The 16,430-nt window shown below is 50.3% G+C and overlaps 2 protein-coding genes across 7 annotated transcripts in view; one reads left to right on the plus strand and one right to left on the minus strand.

The window, feature by feature from the left end:
* The window catches only part of SNRPD2 (small nuclear ribonucleoprotein D2 polypeptide), a 29,542-nt gene extending 13,908 nt beyond the window's left edge, over positions 1-15,634 (plus strand). Inside the window, exons 1-4 of one of the 4 annotated variants that reach the window (XM_059999912.1) lie at positions 10,192-10,262; positions 11,414-11,592; positions 11,975-12,154; positions 15,371-15,634. In XM_059999912.1, coding sequence (XP_059855895.1) covers positions 12,003-12,154; positions 15,371-15,545 — 327 coding nt within the window. In that variant the 5' untranslated portion in view covers positions 10,192-10,262; positions 11,414-11,592; positions 11,975-12,002 and the 3' untranslated portion in view covers positions 15,546-15,634. Of the gene's footprint in view, positions 1-10,105; positions 10,263-10,784; positions 10,846-11,413; positions 11,593-11,974; positions 12,155-15,370 lie in introns of those variants that run through there. The other 3 variants (XM_059999911.1, XM_059999910.1, XM_059999913.1) reach the window with 3 other exon arrangements.
* QPCTL (glutaminyl-peptide cyclotransferase like) lies at positions 667-9,469 on the minus strand. 3 transcript variants are annotated; one of them, XM_059999909.1, is made up of 7 exons: positions 9,221-9,469; positions 8,579-8,722; positions 7,534-7,815; positions 5,849-6,001; positions 5,649-5,748; positions 5,035-5,151; positions 667-1,030 (listed from the first exon to the last, which is right to left on the minus strand). In XM_059999909.1, exons 1-7 carry the CDS (start codon positions 9,428-9,430, stop codon positions 1,026-1,028), a joined length of 1,011 nt encoding a protein of 336 aa, XP_059855892.1. In that variant the 5' UTR covers positions 9,431-9,469; the 3' UTR covers positions 667-1,025. The 3 variants fall into 3 exon arrangements, with proteins under 3 accessions (XP_059855892.1, XP_059855890.1, XP_059855891.1); XM_059999907.1 differs by lacking the exon at positions 667-1,030 and adding an exon at positions 2,597-2,873; XM_059999908.1 differs by lacking the exon at positions 667-1,030 and adding an exon at positions 2,731-3,394.
* Positions 15,635-16,430: the final 796 nt, after the last annotated feature.

Consider the following 16,430-nt stretch of genomic DNA (forward strand, 5'->3'; position numbering starts at 1 on the left):
TGGCTTGGTTTTGTGGGATTTTTGGTTTCCTATAGCGGGAAGGCCAGATTATTTGGACTCTCCTGCTGAAAACCAGAAGTAAAAAAAATCTGAAAAGCATCAAATATTCAATAAAATACAGTTAAGGATATACTAAGCCAAAAATTTAAGGGAAAGGCCCATGGGGCCCTGAAGCCACTTTTGCTCTGAGGGCATTTGCTGATGTGAACAAACTTGGATTTCCTATTCGTAGCCTTACTGGGACAAGCAGGCAGAAGTCAAGGTCAAAGCCTGTCCAAGGTGAATCTAATAGGAGGTGGGATCCCACCGAACTACAAGCTCAGGTAAGGCTGACCCAGAACACTGCAGAGAAGATGTTTTAGATGCTGAGGGAGGGACTTTCCTGGTGGTGCAGTGGTTAAGAATCCTTTGCCTGCCAATGCAGGGGACATGGGTTCAAGCCCTGATCTGGGAAGATCCCACATGCCACGGAGCAACTAAGCCTGTGCCAGCTACTGAGCCTGCGCTCTAGAGCCCGCGTGCCACAACTACTGAAGCCTGCGCGCCTAAGCCCATGCTCTGCGACAAGAGAAGCCACTGCAATGAGAAGCCCGCGCACCGTAACGAAGAGTAGCCCTCGCTTGCTGCAACTAGAGAAAGCCCACACGCAGTAACGAAGACCCAACGCAGCCAAAAATAAAATAAATCAAGTAAATAAATTTTTAAAAAGATTTATTGAACTAACGCTAGGTCTGAAGTAGCACAGAGACCAAAAAAAGAAAAAAAGAAAGAAAATAGGAAGCAAGGTTATGGAGGATAGAGTGAGGAAGTCTAACACATTTAACTGGCGTTCTAGAATCAGAAGAGAGAATGGTGCAATGATAATATTTAAGGACACGATGATTGCAAATTCCAGACTGGTAAAAAGACCGGTATGCCCAGTGAGTCATAGGCAGGATAAATAAAAAGAAATGAATACCTAGACACATGCAGTGAAAGTGTCCAGCTGTGATCTTCAGCAATTGATTTCTCTGAAGCTCAGTTTCTTAATCTGAAAAATGAGAATACTGACAGTTCCTCAGAAGACTGACATGTGAGCTCTTGCATCTAGAATGTTCAACAGTTGTGCTCACCAAAGACACTTCATGGCCTCTTCATAGTGGGAAGCTGGGGGAGCCTACGTTTGGGGGACAGATGGGAGCTGGGGGAAACATCACTTTGCCAAGCATCAGCAGCCTCATCTGTAAAATGGGGCTCATGATCCTTACCCTGGATTCAAGTGGAAAATGTGCCCAGGCACCTTGCCCAGAACCTGGCGTGTAGTACACTCAGCACGATGACCTGCAGGGAGGCAAGGGGCCAAGGACGTCACTGAACACACTGCTTCCCCTAACAGAGGTGATGGTTTCACCTACTTCTGGGATGGCTGTGAGGCTAAGGGGACGTGCTGCACTCTTGAGTGCTTGGCACCATGCCTGCCACACAAAAAATGAACAAACAGGAACTAACTTTGTGATTTGAGACCCTCCTGCCACCCTGGCTGTTGATATCTGTCAATTTCCTTTCTGAACTCAACTTCTGCCAATTCCACCGCTAAGAGGCTGTTAGTCCCCACCGCCCAAACCTCACTCAGACTTGCAGCCAGTTAAAAGCCTCAGGAGGAGCTACTTTTGACCAACAATCTGTTGGTCCAGCACAGGTGATTTTTGGAAGGGAGGTAGGACATGGGGATAGGAGCACAGCTGTGGGTGAGCATCTGGGCTCTGTTAATAACCGGTTTGTAATTCTCAGCCCTGGCCACACCTCATTTGCAAAATGAGAACCGCAGTTGTCCTTCAGCCCGTGAGTTCTCTCGAGTCTTCGCCAGCCTTGAGTTGGCTTGCGAGGCTGCTGTTCACCTTCACTCTCTGACCCTGCATCCTGGCCTGGCATCCCTGTGGCCTACCAGGTCTCCGTCAAAGTCACGAAATCAGCAGGTACAGAGCCCAACACGGGACTTCCTGTCTGGGTGCCCTTTAGGTTTGCTAGGGAGCTGTGAATGAACCAAACTTGAATCTTTAAGGACAGCATGTCCCAAAGTTTTGCTGATCATGAGACTTCCTCAGGTGCTTGTTACAGAGTCCCAGCCCCTCTCTGAAGTTCTGATGCAGTAGGTGGGACCTGGGAGTCTGCATTTTATTTATTTATTTATTTATTTATTTGCCTCGCTGCGCAGCTTGCGGGATCTTAGTTCCCTGACCAGGGGTTGAACCTGGGCCCCGGCAGTGAGAGTGCCGAGGCCTAACCACTGGACTGCCAGGGAATTCCCCGCATTTTTTAATAAGCACCCCAGTTGGGTCTGAAAATTAGGACTGGGAAATAATCTCTTGGGTCATCACTAGAGTTTGCAGTTACACACACCATCTCCCACTCCTGTACCCACAGCCAAAAGGGAAAGGATGGTTTGGTGTAACTAGTTGACCCATTTCTACCATAAGTACACTCAAAACTGTCAAAACCCAGTGTTTCCCAAAGTATCTTCTGAGGTACCATGGTTCTGTGAGGTGCTTCCCAATAAAGGGGTTCCGTGGTGAAATACTTTGGGGAAACATTGCATTCTCTTTCTTGAAAATTCACATTGTGCAAATGAAGAAACTCATTTAATGTTGTCTCACCCCACTTTGGTCCCCCTTTTCATGCAACACCTATGTATGCTAGTTCTACAGGATATATTTTGCAGAAACACTGGTTTATTGGCCATTGGATCTGGCAGAATCTGGAGTTCCCAAGTACTGGCTTCCATCTCCTCTGTTCCCTGCTTACGAGCACATCTTCTGTGGGCTCCCCATGGCACATCCATGTGGGAGTTGGGTTTGGACTGATGCGGTAGCAAGGCTGCCATTCTGGAGAAGGAACTGCCACAAAAACATAAGCCACAGAGAATTCATTTGGTCAGGGGTATTGCTGGTCCAGATGCCGTTTGCTGACTAAAATGGAGAACGGCATTTGGCCCCTGCAGACCTGCAGCCCAAGTGTTTCCCTCAGGGCAGCGGCCAAGCTCTTATTCCTTTGGCTCTCACACCACAGTGGTCTGTCTCTTCCATGTCTTTGAAGAGTGGCAGCTTGAGATAAAGAAAGAGGGTCTTCCACTGAGAGCACAAGCAGAGCCAAAGGTGTTAAAAAAGGACAAGCCAGCACACTGCAAGCAGGCCTGGCCCGAGCTCCTCGGCTCCAGGTGCCCTCGTCACATCTGCTGCTGGGTGCTTCTCCCTCAGAGTCCGCCGGGCAGGCTATAGCCCCAGGTATTCAGCCAGGAACACAGCCAGGATGCGGCTCAGGTTGTGTACCGTGGGTGGGTGCAGGTTGGCCTCAGAGTCATCGGACGTGTGCCAGACAGAGGGGAAGGGTGTGGAGATGAGGTGGAGCACGGGGACCCCTGCAGGACAGAGAGGAGGCTCAGGCTTGTGCGTGGCCCCCAACTGACCCAGGAGCCCAGGCCCACGTCTGGGGAACCTTGCCTTGTCCCCCGCAGCAGAAGATACTCTGTTGTGGCACTTGAAGAATTCTGAACAATGATTTTCAGTGTGTGAGGGTACATGTCCGTTTTAAAAATACATCCAGTATATTATTTTCATAACGCAAATTAGAAAAACTCAAAACTTAACGGATTATGGAAAGAAGGGAAGGAGGTCTTTGACCTTCCTCGCCGGGTGTACATTATTAGGCTCTTTTTCTCTTCTTTACTGATAGTTAACATTTATGTTCTATTCCAGGCCCGAGTCTAAGGCCATAAACACACACAATTTTATCCTTACAATAATCATGTAAGGTGTACTATAATACCCCTGTTTTACAGATGTGGACACTGAGACACAGAGGCAGGCAGAGTGACTTGCCTAAGGTCTTGCCTCTAGTAAAGAGCACAGTCAGAATTTGAACCCAGGCCACATGTCTCCAGAGTGTGTGCTCCTAACCCTTGCACTGCATTGGGTTCCTGTCCTCAGAGTGTTTCACTCTTTGTCCAGATTTGGTAAATATCTGTCCCCCTGCTAGACAGGAGCCAGGTGGATCATGGCCCGTCACTGTATCCCTGACAGCTGGCTCAGTACCTGCCTTGGGAAGTATTCAGTGAATGAATCAATAAAGGCATTGTAAGAAATGCATATTTGTTGAATGAGTAAATTATAGAATAAAAATTTAAAAAGCAGTTTTTAGCACTTACTGTATATGTCAAGCACCGTGTAAGAAGGCATTTTATATATCTAATCTCATCTAATCCTCCCAACCCTGTGATTAAGAATACATAACATAAACTTGGTGTAGCCACTATGGAAAACAGTATGAAGGTTCCTCAAAAAATTAAAAATTTAAAATTAAAAATTAAAAATTAAAAATTTAATTTTAAAAAATTAAAAATTAAAAAAGGTTCCTCAAAAAATTAAAAATTAAAAATAAAACTGCCATGAAGAAAAAAAAGAATACATACATACGTATGTGTTTGTATGTATCTATCTCTTCCTTTTCCAGAAGAAATGGGGCCACAGAGAGGCTCAGTAATTTGCCTTAGGTCAACCAATGGTAAGCTGCAGATCGTAGAACCCAGACCTATCCAATTCTAAAACTTGTGTTTTGAACCCGTCTACCAGATGTCGTCAACCCTGGCTGTGCATCAGAATCACCTGGGAGTTTTGTAAAAATAATGTAGAGGCCCCAGATTGTGGTTCAGCAGGCCTGAAACGTGACTGGGCATTTTTCAAAGCTCAGGTGATTATGCTGGGTGGCCAAGGGCTTGAGAGGCAAGAACTAGAAGAAACTGCAATCACTGAGGCACAACCAGTAATAGCTATTTCTTGAACACTCGCTAGTTCCAGGCACTGGTCCAAGGTCTTTACATTCAATCCCCTCAACAACTATGAGGTGGAGGCTGTTATCATCCCCATCCTTACAGATGAGGAAATCAAGGCACAAAGAGGTTAAGCAGTTTGCCACCTTCCCTAATCTGGGAAGGGGCCAGGGCCAGGTCGTATCTGTGGCTCCCTGGGACCCCTGCCCACCACTCCTCCCCACTGCAAGTACCTCGGCGGAGGAAGGGGATGTGGTCGTCTTCCACAGAGCCAGGGGGCTCCCCGGGCTGGAAGTACATCACTTCCCAAGGATGAGACTGCAGTAGGTTCAGACGGTGCAGGCGCTTCTCTGGAGGCGGTGGGGATTAGAGAGCAAGGGTCAGCCCCTCAACGGTCAAAGGTTCCCCTGCTCACAAATCAGAGGAGGGCAGGGGGTCTGGGGGCGAAGCACTGATCGTCCCAACAAGGATGAATGTTAGTTACCCCTTACCGCAGGCCAACGATGTTCCCAGTCTCAATTAATCCCTCTGAGTCTAAAGAGGTAGCTACCCCTATTATTACCATCATGCCCATTTTACAGATAGGAAATTGAGGCTCAGAGAGAGGAAGCCACTTGCCCAAGCTCACACAGCTGGTAAGAAAGAGAGCCAGAATTTGAACCCAGGGCTATCTGACCCCAGAGCCCCCGTTTGTAATCACTTCATTTGACTGCTGTGGGGTCTTTTTGTGTTTCTGTCCTAGTGCTTTAGAGAGAGACTAGGGAGGTAGAGGGAAGGCTGGATGACCCCTTAGAGGACAGGTGCCTGGCCTCCCTCCAGCGTCCCAGGTGGGTGCCTGCCTCCTTACCGATGCTCCTCAGCCGATGGAACCAGCGGACCGTGCGAGGAAAGTGACTGTAGAAGGTCGGGTTGGGGGCTCCCAGGAGATCAAGAAGCATAAAGAGGTCCTAGGGAGAGAGGCCAGGACTGGAGAGGCCAGGCGGGATGCTGCCAGCCTCGTGTCACCCGCTTCCCACCTTACCGGAACCCAGTGGGGCCTGGTCTTACAATAGCCTGGATCCTGGTGAAGCCGGGGCTGTGGGGTGCAGACTCCATGAGCTGGGCCAGGTGCCGGGAGCCGTAAAGCGAGTCCTTGGGTCCCCACTCCTTCAGTGCCTCTTCACCATCCAAGAAGAGCAGCTGCAAGGTCACTGGGGCTGCCTGTGAGGGCCAGTGGTCAGGGCCAGCGCAGTGCCAGCCCTCAGCCTCAGTGCACACACATTTCCTGCCTGCTTGCACAGCTGACGAGGGCAAACTAAGTCTTCTCGCTCGAAAAGCACGGTGGCCAAGAGTACAGACTTGGAGCCAGACTGCCTGCGTTCAAATCCTGGCTGGGCTGCTCAGTAGCCAAGCAGTCGTGGGTAAGTTACTAAGTTCTCAAAGCACCGGCTTCCTTATGTAGAAATGGGGTTAATACCAGTCCTCATCATAGGGTAGGATTCGAACCCAGGTCCTAGGACAGCGCCTGGCACATAGTAACTAAACAAGGGTTAGCTCTGATTGTAATTGTTATTCCTCAAGTTCATGTAGCAAAAGAGACAGACCCACAAATAAATAATTATACAAACGATGAAATGCAGTCGGGCAAATGCTTCCAAGAACAACAGCGTCCTGATCTGGCCTAGGGAACATGTCAGGTCTATCGGAAAGGATGTTTGCCCTGAGGCTGAGTAGGAGCTGGCCTGGTAAAATGGGGCAGAGGGAAGAGTGTCCCCGGTGAGGAAGCAACATGAATCGGGACTGGGGCCAAAGAAGGGGCCAAAGCGGTTTGAGTAGAGACCCAAGGGGTCAGCAAGGGCCAGGGAGCTTGGGCTTTGTTACAGGGGCACTGGGGTTTGAGCCATGGAAGGGATCTGAGCAGGGGAGGAGCGTGAGGAGATCTGTGTTTCCGTTCATTCATTCCATACATTTTTTAAAAAATTTTTTCCCACAGGGTTGATGTTTTTATCTTTTTGTTGTTGTTGTTTTAGCATGTGGGCTCTTAGTTCCCCGACCAGGGATCGAACCCATGCTCCTGCATTGGAAGCGCAGAGTCCTCACCACTGGACCACCAGGGAAGTCCCTCCATACATTTTTATTGACATCCTACTTTATGCCAGGCAATATTCTCAGCCCAGAGGATACAGCAGGAAATAAACGCAGCCAAGGGCCTGGCTATCTGGAGCTTATTCTAGTTGGGGAAACATAAACGAATCAACATAAAGCACCATGAGGCATGAGAGAGTGACAGGGAGCTATTTTAGGGTGGCTGGGAAGGTCTCTTTGAGGAGGTGACATCAAAGTGGACATCTGAATGAAGGGTGGCAGCCAGCCAGGAATATATCTGAGGAAATCACATTCTAGGCAGAGCAAAGAGCAAGTGCAAATGCCTGGGGTGGGAGTGAATTGTGTGGCTTGAGGTACACAGAGGAGGTGGGAGGCTAGAGTGGAGTGAGTGAGGGGTGAGAGGTGGGAGGGGAGACCAGAGAGGTGAGAGGGCACTCCTCGGCTAAGAGAAGGGCTCTGGCTTACTTGTGGAACAAGGTGAGAGCTGTGGGAGAGAAGGGACAGGATCTGACATTCAGGAAATGGAAAGACCCTGTGGCTGTGTTGTGGAGCGGAGGAAGACAAGACCAAGCACGGGATGGTGTTGGTATGGACCAAGGCAGAGGCAGTCCCCACCCACCCACCCCCACCCTACCCCGGCTCCTCACCTGCTCCTTGGCTCTAGCCAGCTCCAGGTCCAGGGCCTGGGCCAGCTCCAGTAGGAGGGCGCAAGGCACAGCCGAATCCGTGGCCCCCACAAAGGGGGCTGACCCAGATGGGAAGAGCTTCGAGTCGTAATGGCAGGCAAGGGTGAGGTGACGGGCAGCCCTTGGGTCCAGCGTGGCCACCACGTTGCTGAAGTGCAGTGGCCCCAGGGGTGTCGAGGCTGTGAAGGGGTCCAGTTCTACATGCCAGCCTGCTGTCAGGGTCCGCAGTGTGGCCTCCAGGAACTAGTGGCAAGAGAGAGGTGGGAGAGTGGGTGGGGACTGGGGAGAAGGTCGGAAGAAGGGCCATGTGACCTGAACCATGCCGAGCAGTCAGGTTGACTCACAAATCTCACTTTAGTTTAATCGTTCCCTTGATACACTTCTGCTGAGTACCTACTAAGTGCCAGGCATGGAGTGACCCTGTCTCTTGATGCCAAGACTAATCACAGCTCACCCTTCCATAGCACTCACTCTGTGCCAAGCCCTTGTTCTAGGAACCCTGTGGAGTGGGGACTGTCAATGGTTCCATTCTGCAGATGAGGCAACTGAGGCACAGAGAAGTTAAGAAACTAGTTTAGGGTCACACTCCAAGTGGCTGATGTGGATTTGAACTCAGGCAGTGTTCAAATGACTCTCAATACTTTCTGAGAGGCAATGTAGAGATGTTACCACACCGGCTCTGGAGCCAACCCATTTGGGTTGAAACCCTAGGTATATCATTCATTAGCTGTGGGATTTGGGCAAAATGCCTAACTATTCTGCGCCTCAGTTTCCCCATCTACACAATGAAGATCAGATTGGTGCCCACCTTATCCGGCTGTTGCTGATGCTTAGCATATAGTAAGATTTTGGTGGGGGCAGTAAAGAGGGCAATGGTCTGGTGGTTAGCAGGATAGGACTCTAGAGTCAGATTACGCCCAGCCAGAGCCCTAGCTCTGCCACTTGGGCAGAATACCTATTTCCTTGGTGGGCTGCGGGGTCAGGGGTTGGAGGTGGGGCCCCTTACCTTTCTGACTTGGAGATTGCCGGGGCTGCCGGGGGTCCGCACAACCAGCAGGGGGCGCAGATAATTGTTCCAGAGACGGTGAGGGTCCAGTTGCCCCACCACCCTCCGCACCCCGGCTTCGGGGAGACTTCCGATCGACGGGCCCTTGGGAAGGAGGTGGGGAAGAGAAGAGAAGAGCGTGAAAGCAACACTCATTCCAACCCTACCCTGGGAGCTGTCGTCCCTAAGAAGCCCCAGTTCCTCTTCCTAATCGCAGCCTCCAGCATCGGAGGTTTCTAGGATAAATCCTAGACTCGGGAAAGTACCCCCAAGCCCATCCGGCCCAGCCCACCCCCATCCTGATGGGGGAAATCGAGGCCCAGCGAGAGTAAGGGACTCTTCCAAATAAATGACTTTAGGATTAGAACCCAGAACTCCCAGTGTTACTCCTCCAGACCCTTCCTCTTACGGGGTAACCGCTATTACAGAACAAGCCCGAAGCCTCATTCCGTTGGAAAGAGGCATGTGCTCTAAAGACGGAGACGGCGGCACCTGCGGCTAGGGCAATCCGATAAAGATAAAGTCACGTCAACCTGAAACGTCGGAGAAGGGGAGGCGGGAAATAAGGGCTCCCGCAGTGCCCGCGTCCCCTCCCGGCCTCACCCGCAGCTCCCGGCCTAGCGGCAGCTCCTCAGACTGGCGGTGCCAGCCGCTCCAACTGGTGTATAACACCGAGGCCACCGCCAGCGCCAGCAGCAGCAGAGGCAACAGCTGCGCCCGAGGTAGCAGGCGGCGCTTGGGCGGTGAGGGTGGCTCCAAAAGGCCGCGTTCCCCGAGCCGCAGCCGGGGCCGCCCGCGGCCCCCGAAACGCATGGCAGCTTTGCCCTGAAAACCGGTCTGGGACAGCGGATAGAGTTTAGGCCCAGCCAAGTCCCACCCCGTGGAATCACGGGACCAATGAGCAACAAGAGCGGCTGCACCATCCCACACTTCCGCGGGCAGTAAAGCCAATGGGACTTTCGTTCTGAGGACACGCCTCCCTGTCTCCCCGGAGCTTTGGGGGTTGGTTCCCCTGAGGGTTGCACAACCCAAAAGGGAGCGCGAAAGAGGTAGGCACCGCCTCAGCGGAGGAGGGGAAGCCAATGAGAATCGTTTGATCATGGAAAACATTCGACCTGCTGGGCGCAGGTCCACGCCCCTCCCGGATGTAGGCAAAGGATTGGTTACCCCTAGTCAAAAGATCAATAGACACTTAAATGAACAGTCTCCGAAGGAAAAGGGGAGGGGTCCATCCCGGAAGCGAGGAGCGGATTGGCTTCGCGGAGGCCGCTCCCCCAAAGGCAGGGTGGGCGGGCATGTGGAAATAGCTTGTCCTTTCCTTCCTTGAACCTGTGCGGTTCTACAACAAAATGGTTTGAATCAGTCCCGCTTTCTTTTCCTCTCCACTGTCGTGAACATCCGCCCCGTACTGTCCTGAATGGCCGGGAATCACCGTGTGAAGCTTTTATCCCACAGCCACGAAGGGCTGATGGAAATCGCTATGGCAACTGGCCACGCCCCCACCCGCTGGTTGGGTTTGCGCAGGCGCCCGCGGAAGTGGGCCGCAGGAAGCGGAAGTCCCGCCTCTGTCGCGCTCTCTGTGGAAGGCTGAGGCAACGCGGAGACGGTGGTGACTTGAGAGTGCGGCCACCACCATCGCCAACATGTGAGGCCGGGCTAGGCTTAGGTGGCGGGAGTGGGGTTGAGGGTGTATATTTGGCCACTTACCGGTGGAAGGGGATGGGCAGAGCCGGGGGCGGAGGCAAACATTTTAGGGGTTAAGTGGCGTACTTTTCTACTGATGCGTTTGAGAACGGACGTGGGGCCTTTGACGGATTCTGACTTCGGGAGGAGGGACAGCTTTATCTGATAACGGGCTGGGCTTTCCCAAATAATGAATCTTACTGAAATGAATTTTAAGGGGAAGCGCTTTTACGAATAAAGAACCTGGAAGAGGGGAGTACGGACTTGTAGGAAAAACGATCTTAGATAAGGGGTTTATACGGATAATTTGAGCTGGAGACGGTTGGCTTTCCAACTACATTCTCGATTTTTACGGATAACGAGTTACGGGAATGATTTTCCTTACGTATTCATTCAACAGTTATTTATTGAGTGCTCCTATATCAGACTGCTTTAGACACATAGGCTCTATCAGTAAATTACCCCACTCCCCCAAGGAAGAAAATCCCCTTCTGCATCTTATGGGATGGGAAGAGGCTGGCAGTAAACGTAATGGTAATAAACAGGTAAAGTATGTGGTGTGTTAGGTGACCGGGACTATGAATAAAGAAACAGTAGAGCAGGGTGAAACAATGTGGAACGCTACTTTTGAGAGACAGGACACATAAAGGAGGCAACACTTGAGCAAAAACCTGAAGAAAGTGAGAGAGTGTACCACAGAGATATCTGGGGAGGTATCCAGGCAGAGGGAAAAGCAAATGCAGGGACTCAAGAAGAAAGTTTGCCTAATATCTATTTTTTAATATAAATGTATCTATTTTTATTTATTTATTTTTGGCTGCGTTGGGTCTTCGTTGCTGCGCGCGGGCTTTTCTCTAGTTGTGGCGAGCGAGGGCTACTCTTCGTTGTGGTGCGCGGGCTTCTCATTGCGGTGGCTTCTCTTGTTGCGGAGCACGGGCTCTAGGCGTGCGGGCTTCAGTAGTTGTGGCTCGCTGGCTCTAGAGCGCATGCTCAATAGTTGCGGCTCGCGGGCTCTAGAGCGCAGGCTCAGTAGTTGTGGCGCACGGGCTTAGTTCCACTGCATGTGGGATCTTCCCAGACCAGGGCTCGAACCCGTGTCTCCTGCATTGGCAGGCGATTCTTAACCACTGTGCCACCAGGGAAGCCCATGAGAGGGTTTTGAAGAGTGAGATGATATATGACTTGAGTCTTGGCACCATCCCCGAGACTGCTTTGTGGAGAGCAAACTGTTGGGGAGTGTGGATGGAGGCAGCGAGACCAGTAGGAGAGAGATGATGGAGGTTTAAGCCATGGTAAGAAATGGACAGATTCCTATATATTTTAGCGGCAGATGACAGGATTTGCTGACAGATTGAATATAGGATGTGGGAGAAGGAAAGAAGAGTCAAGTTGACATTAAGAGTTTTTGCTTAAAGAACTAGAAGGATGGAGTTGCCATTGATGGAGATGAGGAAGGCTGTGGATAGTATAGTATAAGTTGGGGGTATTGGGGGATCTGGAGTTCAGGCTAGGACGTGAAGCGTGGAAATATCTGTTAAGCATCCAAGTGGTGATGCCGAGAGAGGATCGAGCAGGAGGGTGGGTGTGTGAGGGAGACACCAAGCCAGAGGCCATGAGCACCCAGGCTCCGGCTCTGGGCCCTCTCACCTATGGGTTCCATACTTGCCCACTTAGGAGCCTCCTCAACAAGCCCAAGAGTGAGATGACCCCGGAGGAGCTGCAGAAGCGGGAGGAGGAGGAGTTTAACACAGGGCCACTCTCCGTGCTCACCCAGTCGGTCAAGAACAACACGCAAGTGCTCATCAACTGCCGCAACAACAAGAAGCTCCTGGGCCGTGTGAAGGCCTTTGACAGGTAAACGCCTGGGTCTGGGGAGGTGTTCTTTCCAGGCCTGGAGAAGCAGTCCCAGCTCCAGTCCGAAGCCCAGGGCAGAAGCATCTCAGGACCTCAAGATGTGGTGGTCTATCGTTGTCCCTCCAGCTGTGAAGCACAGTGGTTATGGTCATGTACTTGGGAGCCAGTCTTCCTGGGCTCATGTCCCAGCTCTGCCTCTTAACAGCCATGTGACCTTTGGCAAGTGACTTTATCTTGTCCGTACAGTGGCAGTAATCATGGTGGTTGCAAAGATTCAATCACTTAACATATGTGAAACGTAGTAAGTCGTTAGAAGTTGAGCATTTGGCACCCAGAGCTCTTAATCAGTTTTTTTGCAGTTATTGCATAATGAGAGCGTCCACCTGGGTCAGGTACTGTTTTAGGCTCCAGAGATACGGCAATGATGGAAACAAACATGGTTCCTATACTCAGGGAGCTTATGCTGTAGGCAGGGAAGCCGACAGCAAACATGTAAATAATGTCATAAAGACAAGTGATTATAAATTCTATGCAGAAAAGTAAAGCCAGGTAAGAGTTTGAAGTACCAGGAAGGAGGTGCTGTCTTGGGTAGATAACATGGGAGGCCTCAAAGGAAGACGCAACGGTGGACAGGTATGAATAAAATGAAGGTGCAAGCTAGGGTCTGAGTGTTTCAGCCATAGGGAGCAGCAAATGATTTTTCCTCTCTGGGCCTCAGTTTCCTTATCTGTGAAATATGCATCATAATAATACCCCTCAGAACAGTTGTGAGGCTTAAATGATATTATGTATGAAGAGCACTTGGCTCAGTACCTAACACATAATAAATGCTCAGTAAACATATGACCTGCAGCCTTTAGTTAGCATTTGGGAGGTGCTTTCCTCACAGTGGTGTGATGAAACTTACTCCTGGAATGCTTTTGCCACTAGCTTTTATGTGACCATGAACAAGTCTTTCACTCAGCCTTAGTTTCCCCTTGAATAAAATGAGAACGAGAACAACAGGAAGTGCCGGGTACAGGAGGCAGATAGGTCTGGATTCGAACACAGGCTCTGCCACTTCCAGACTCTGTGACCTTGGGTGAGTCACTTCATCCCACTATGCTCAGTTTCCTGCTCTAGAAGCTGGAGAGAACTAGTAAACCAGTCAGTGTTTACCTCCTGGGGGTGAGATGCAGGGAGGATTGATGGGTTAATGCTTAGAAAGTGCTTAAAGGGGCCTGGTGAGTGCCTATATGGTAAGTGCTCAAGGTGGTGCATATATATATATATAAATATAATTTTTTAAGTTGACTCTTTCCTTTTCCCCTAGCTTCCTCCTGTGCCCCCATATCATCCTCTCATCCCTCTCCCCACCTAGCCTACCACCCTAGTATGTGTCCTGCCATGTTTGATTCACCCAGAGACTCCCTTGCGGTGGTAGTTAACAGCTTTATTGAGGCATAATTGATCTGTCATAATATTGTTTTTAAGATAGAATCATCTGTGTGCTCTGTTGCATCTTGTTTTTTCACACAAATCAGTGGTCTGAGAACATCACTGCAAGTTAGCTAGGGTTTTCTTAACCACTTTATTTACTTAATTATGTTACTTTCTTGAGTGAGCGATGGATGCAAAATTTGAAAAATACAAAAGGCACCCAATGAAGAGCAAGTCTTCCCTCTCCATGTACCAGTTGCCCTCCCCGGGGACCCATCATGGCTAATTTCTCAGGTCTCCTCCAGGAGGATTACTTGCACAGAACATCATACATGTAGATACAGGAGGGTGCTTTTTATTTATTTTTAAGTCACTACTAATGGCATGCCACGCCGTTTAGACCTTGATTTTTTCACTTAACAATATACCTTGGAAATGTTCCCATATTGGTATGCTATTTCCTTTTTTTAACGTATTTTCTCTGAATTGGTAATATATTCACATGATTTCCAAAACAGTAATAACAGTCCAATGAAAAGTTTCCATCTGGTTTGTCTCCAGTCTACCTAGGTCACCCCACTGCCACCAGTCTTTAGGTGTATTTCAAGAATTTAGTATTGCACAACCAGGTGGTGGAATGTATGTTTTTCCTACCCACTTTTTTCCTACAGAAGGTTGCTTTCCATGCATCCTGTTCCCTCCCTTGCCTTTTTCACTCAGCAGTATCTCCTGGAGGTTACTGCATAGCAAGGCACAGAGCTTCCTCATGTGCTCCTCACGAGCTTCCTCATCTTTCTTTTTTTTAATAAATTTACTTATTATTTATTATTTTTGGCTGCGTTGGGTCTTCGTTGCTACTCTGCGTTGCGCTGCATGGGCTTCTCACTGCAGTGCCTTCTCTTGTTGCGGAGCGTGGGCTCTAGGCGCGGAGGCTTCAGTAGTTGTGGCGTCCAGGCTTAGTTGCTCCGCAACATGTGGGATCTTCCCGGACCATGGCCCGAACCTGTGTCCCCTGCATTGGCAGGTGGATTCTTAACCTCTGCGCCACCAGGGAAGCCCCCTCGTCTTTCTTACGCTTGGTAATATTTCCCTGTATCCTCCTATCCCTTTACCTTGCTTTAATTTTTCTTCATAGCACTTGCTACCACCTGACAGTATATTACAGGTGTCTTTGTTTACTTATTTAGTGTTCTTCTCCCCTCACTAGACTGCAGACCCCATGAGGGCAGGGATATTATCTCTTTTATTCATTGTTGTATTCATTGCAAGCGTTCGTTGACTGAGCTACTCCATACTGTCGTCACACGTGCCCACCCAGCACCCTGAGGACAGGGACAGAAAGCAGGACTGGAGTGGAGGCGTCATGTACCGGCCTCGGGCCCCAGGGACCTCTGGTTCTCCAAAGAGAAGTTGTACCTTTGCTTATGCCACCAGAAGTACTCAGAGTTAAAAAGCACAAGGAGCACCATTTCATTTACCTTTATCCTGTGCCAGGCCCTGTTCTAAGTACTTGACAAGAATACTGTATTGATGCATTTAATCTTCACAACAGCCCTAGGAGGTAGGCACCATGAATGTCTCCATTATAGAGAGGAGGAAACTGAGGCACAGAGGAGTGAAGTCCTTTGCCCAAGCTTCAAGCTGAGGACTTGCAGAGGTGGCCTTGGAGCCCCAGCCATCCTGGTCCCGGGCCTGCACCTTCCCCCATGCCACGCTGATGGAGGAAGTGGCAGTGCTGCACAGAGGAGGGGGTCAGGAGGCTCCCTCTAATTCCTGATGCCTCCTTCTGCCCACCAGGCACTGCAACATGGTGCTGGAGAACGTGAAGGAGATGTGGACCGAAGTCCCCAAGAGTGGCAAGGGCAAGAAGAAGTCCAAGCCAGTCAACAAGGACCGCTACATCTCAAAAATGTTCTTGCGCGGGGACTCGGTCATTGTGGTCCTGCGGAACCCGCTCATCGCCGGCAAGTAGGGGCCTCCTCCCTGCCGTCAGAACTTACCCCTTGTCTTGCAAAGACCTGCCCTTTGTGCTGGGAATAATAAAGTCATGTGTTTTTTCTAGTGGCCTCTGTCTGTTCACAGGGCCTAGAGAGTGGGGCAGACCCAGGAGGGGGGCAGCCGGGCATGGGGCCAAGCACAGGGATTGGGACCTCTCTGAGCAGGTGAAGAGGCCTGGTCTCTGCCCCTTCCAGGCCTGACTTTCCCCTTCTGTGAAGTGAATTGGTTGGGCAGAGGGAGCTTTTGCTGCCCTTTGTGCTTTAATTTGTTCTAGCTTCTCGTCATTTTCTCTTTCTCTTCCTTCTCCCCACCTCTCAGTAAGTCGGTTTCACTCAAAATTTCTTTCAGTCTTTTTTTTTTTTTTCCATTTGTTCAGTCAGACATTCCCCCAAGTGCCTGCTCTGTGCCCAGCCCTGTGTTGCAATGCCGGGGACACAGCCATGCCCAGAAGAGCCCCCAAGCTGCCCTCACTGACAGGAGAAAGAGCTGCAGTTAAAGCAGTTAGTACTCAATACCAACAGCATTTGTAGCTGACACCTGACCTGTGCGGTTGCCAGGCCCTGCACTCTGTGCTGTTCAGACTTCCTAACAACTCTGAGCAGGCACTGTGATTTATTACTTCCAATTCCGGAGGCGGGGACTGGCGCACAAAGAGGTGATGGCGCCTCCCCAGGGGTATCCAGCCAGGAAGTGGTGATGCCGCCATTCAAACCCACCCTGCTCCTGAGCCTGTGGCCTAGCCCCTGAACTCTGCTGCCCTCAAATCACAGCTTAACTACCCTTGAGAGAAATTCTCTGACAAATGTAGGGAGATAGAGGTGGGAAACGGGGACCTTACTTATTGTGGGTGGATTAAGAG

This window comes from Delphinus delphis, chromosome 20 (assembly GCF_949987515.2).
Source record: "Delphinus delphis chromosome 20, mDelDel1.2, whole genome shotgun sequence".
Classification (NCBI taxonomy): Eukaryota; Metazoa; Chordata; class Mammalia; order Artiodactyla; family Delphinidae; genus Delphinus; species Delphinus delphis.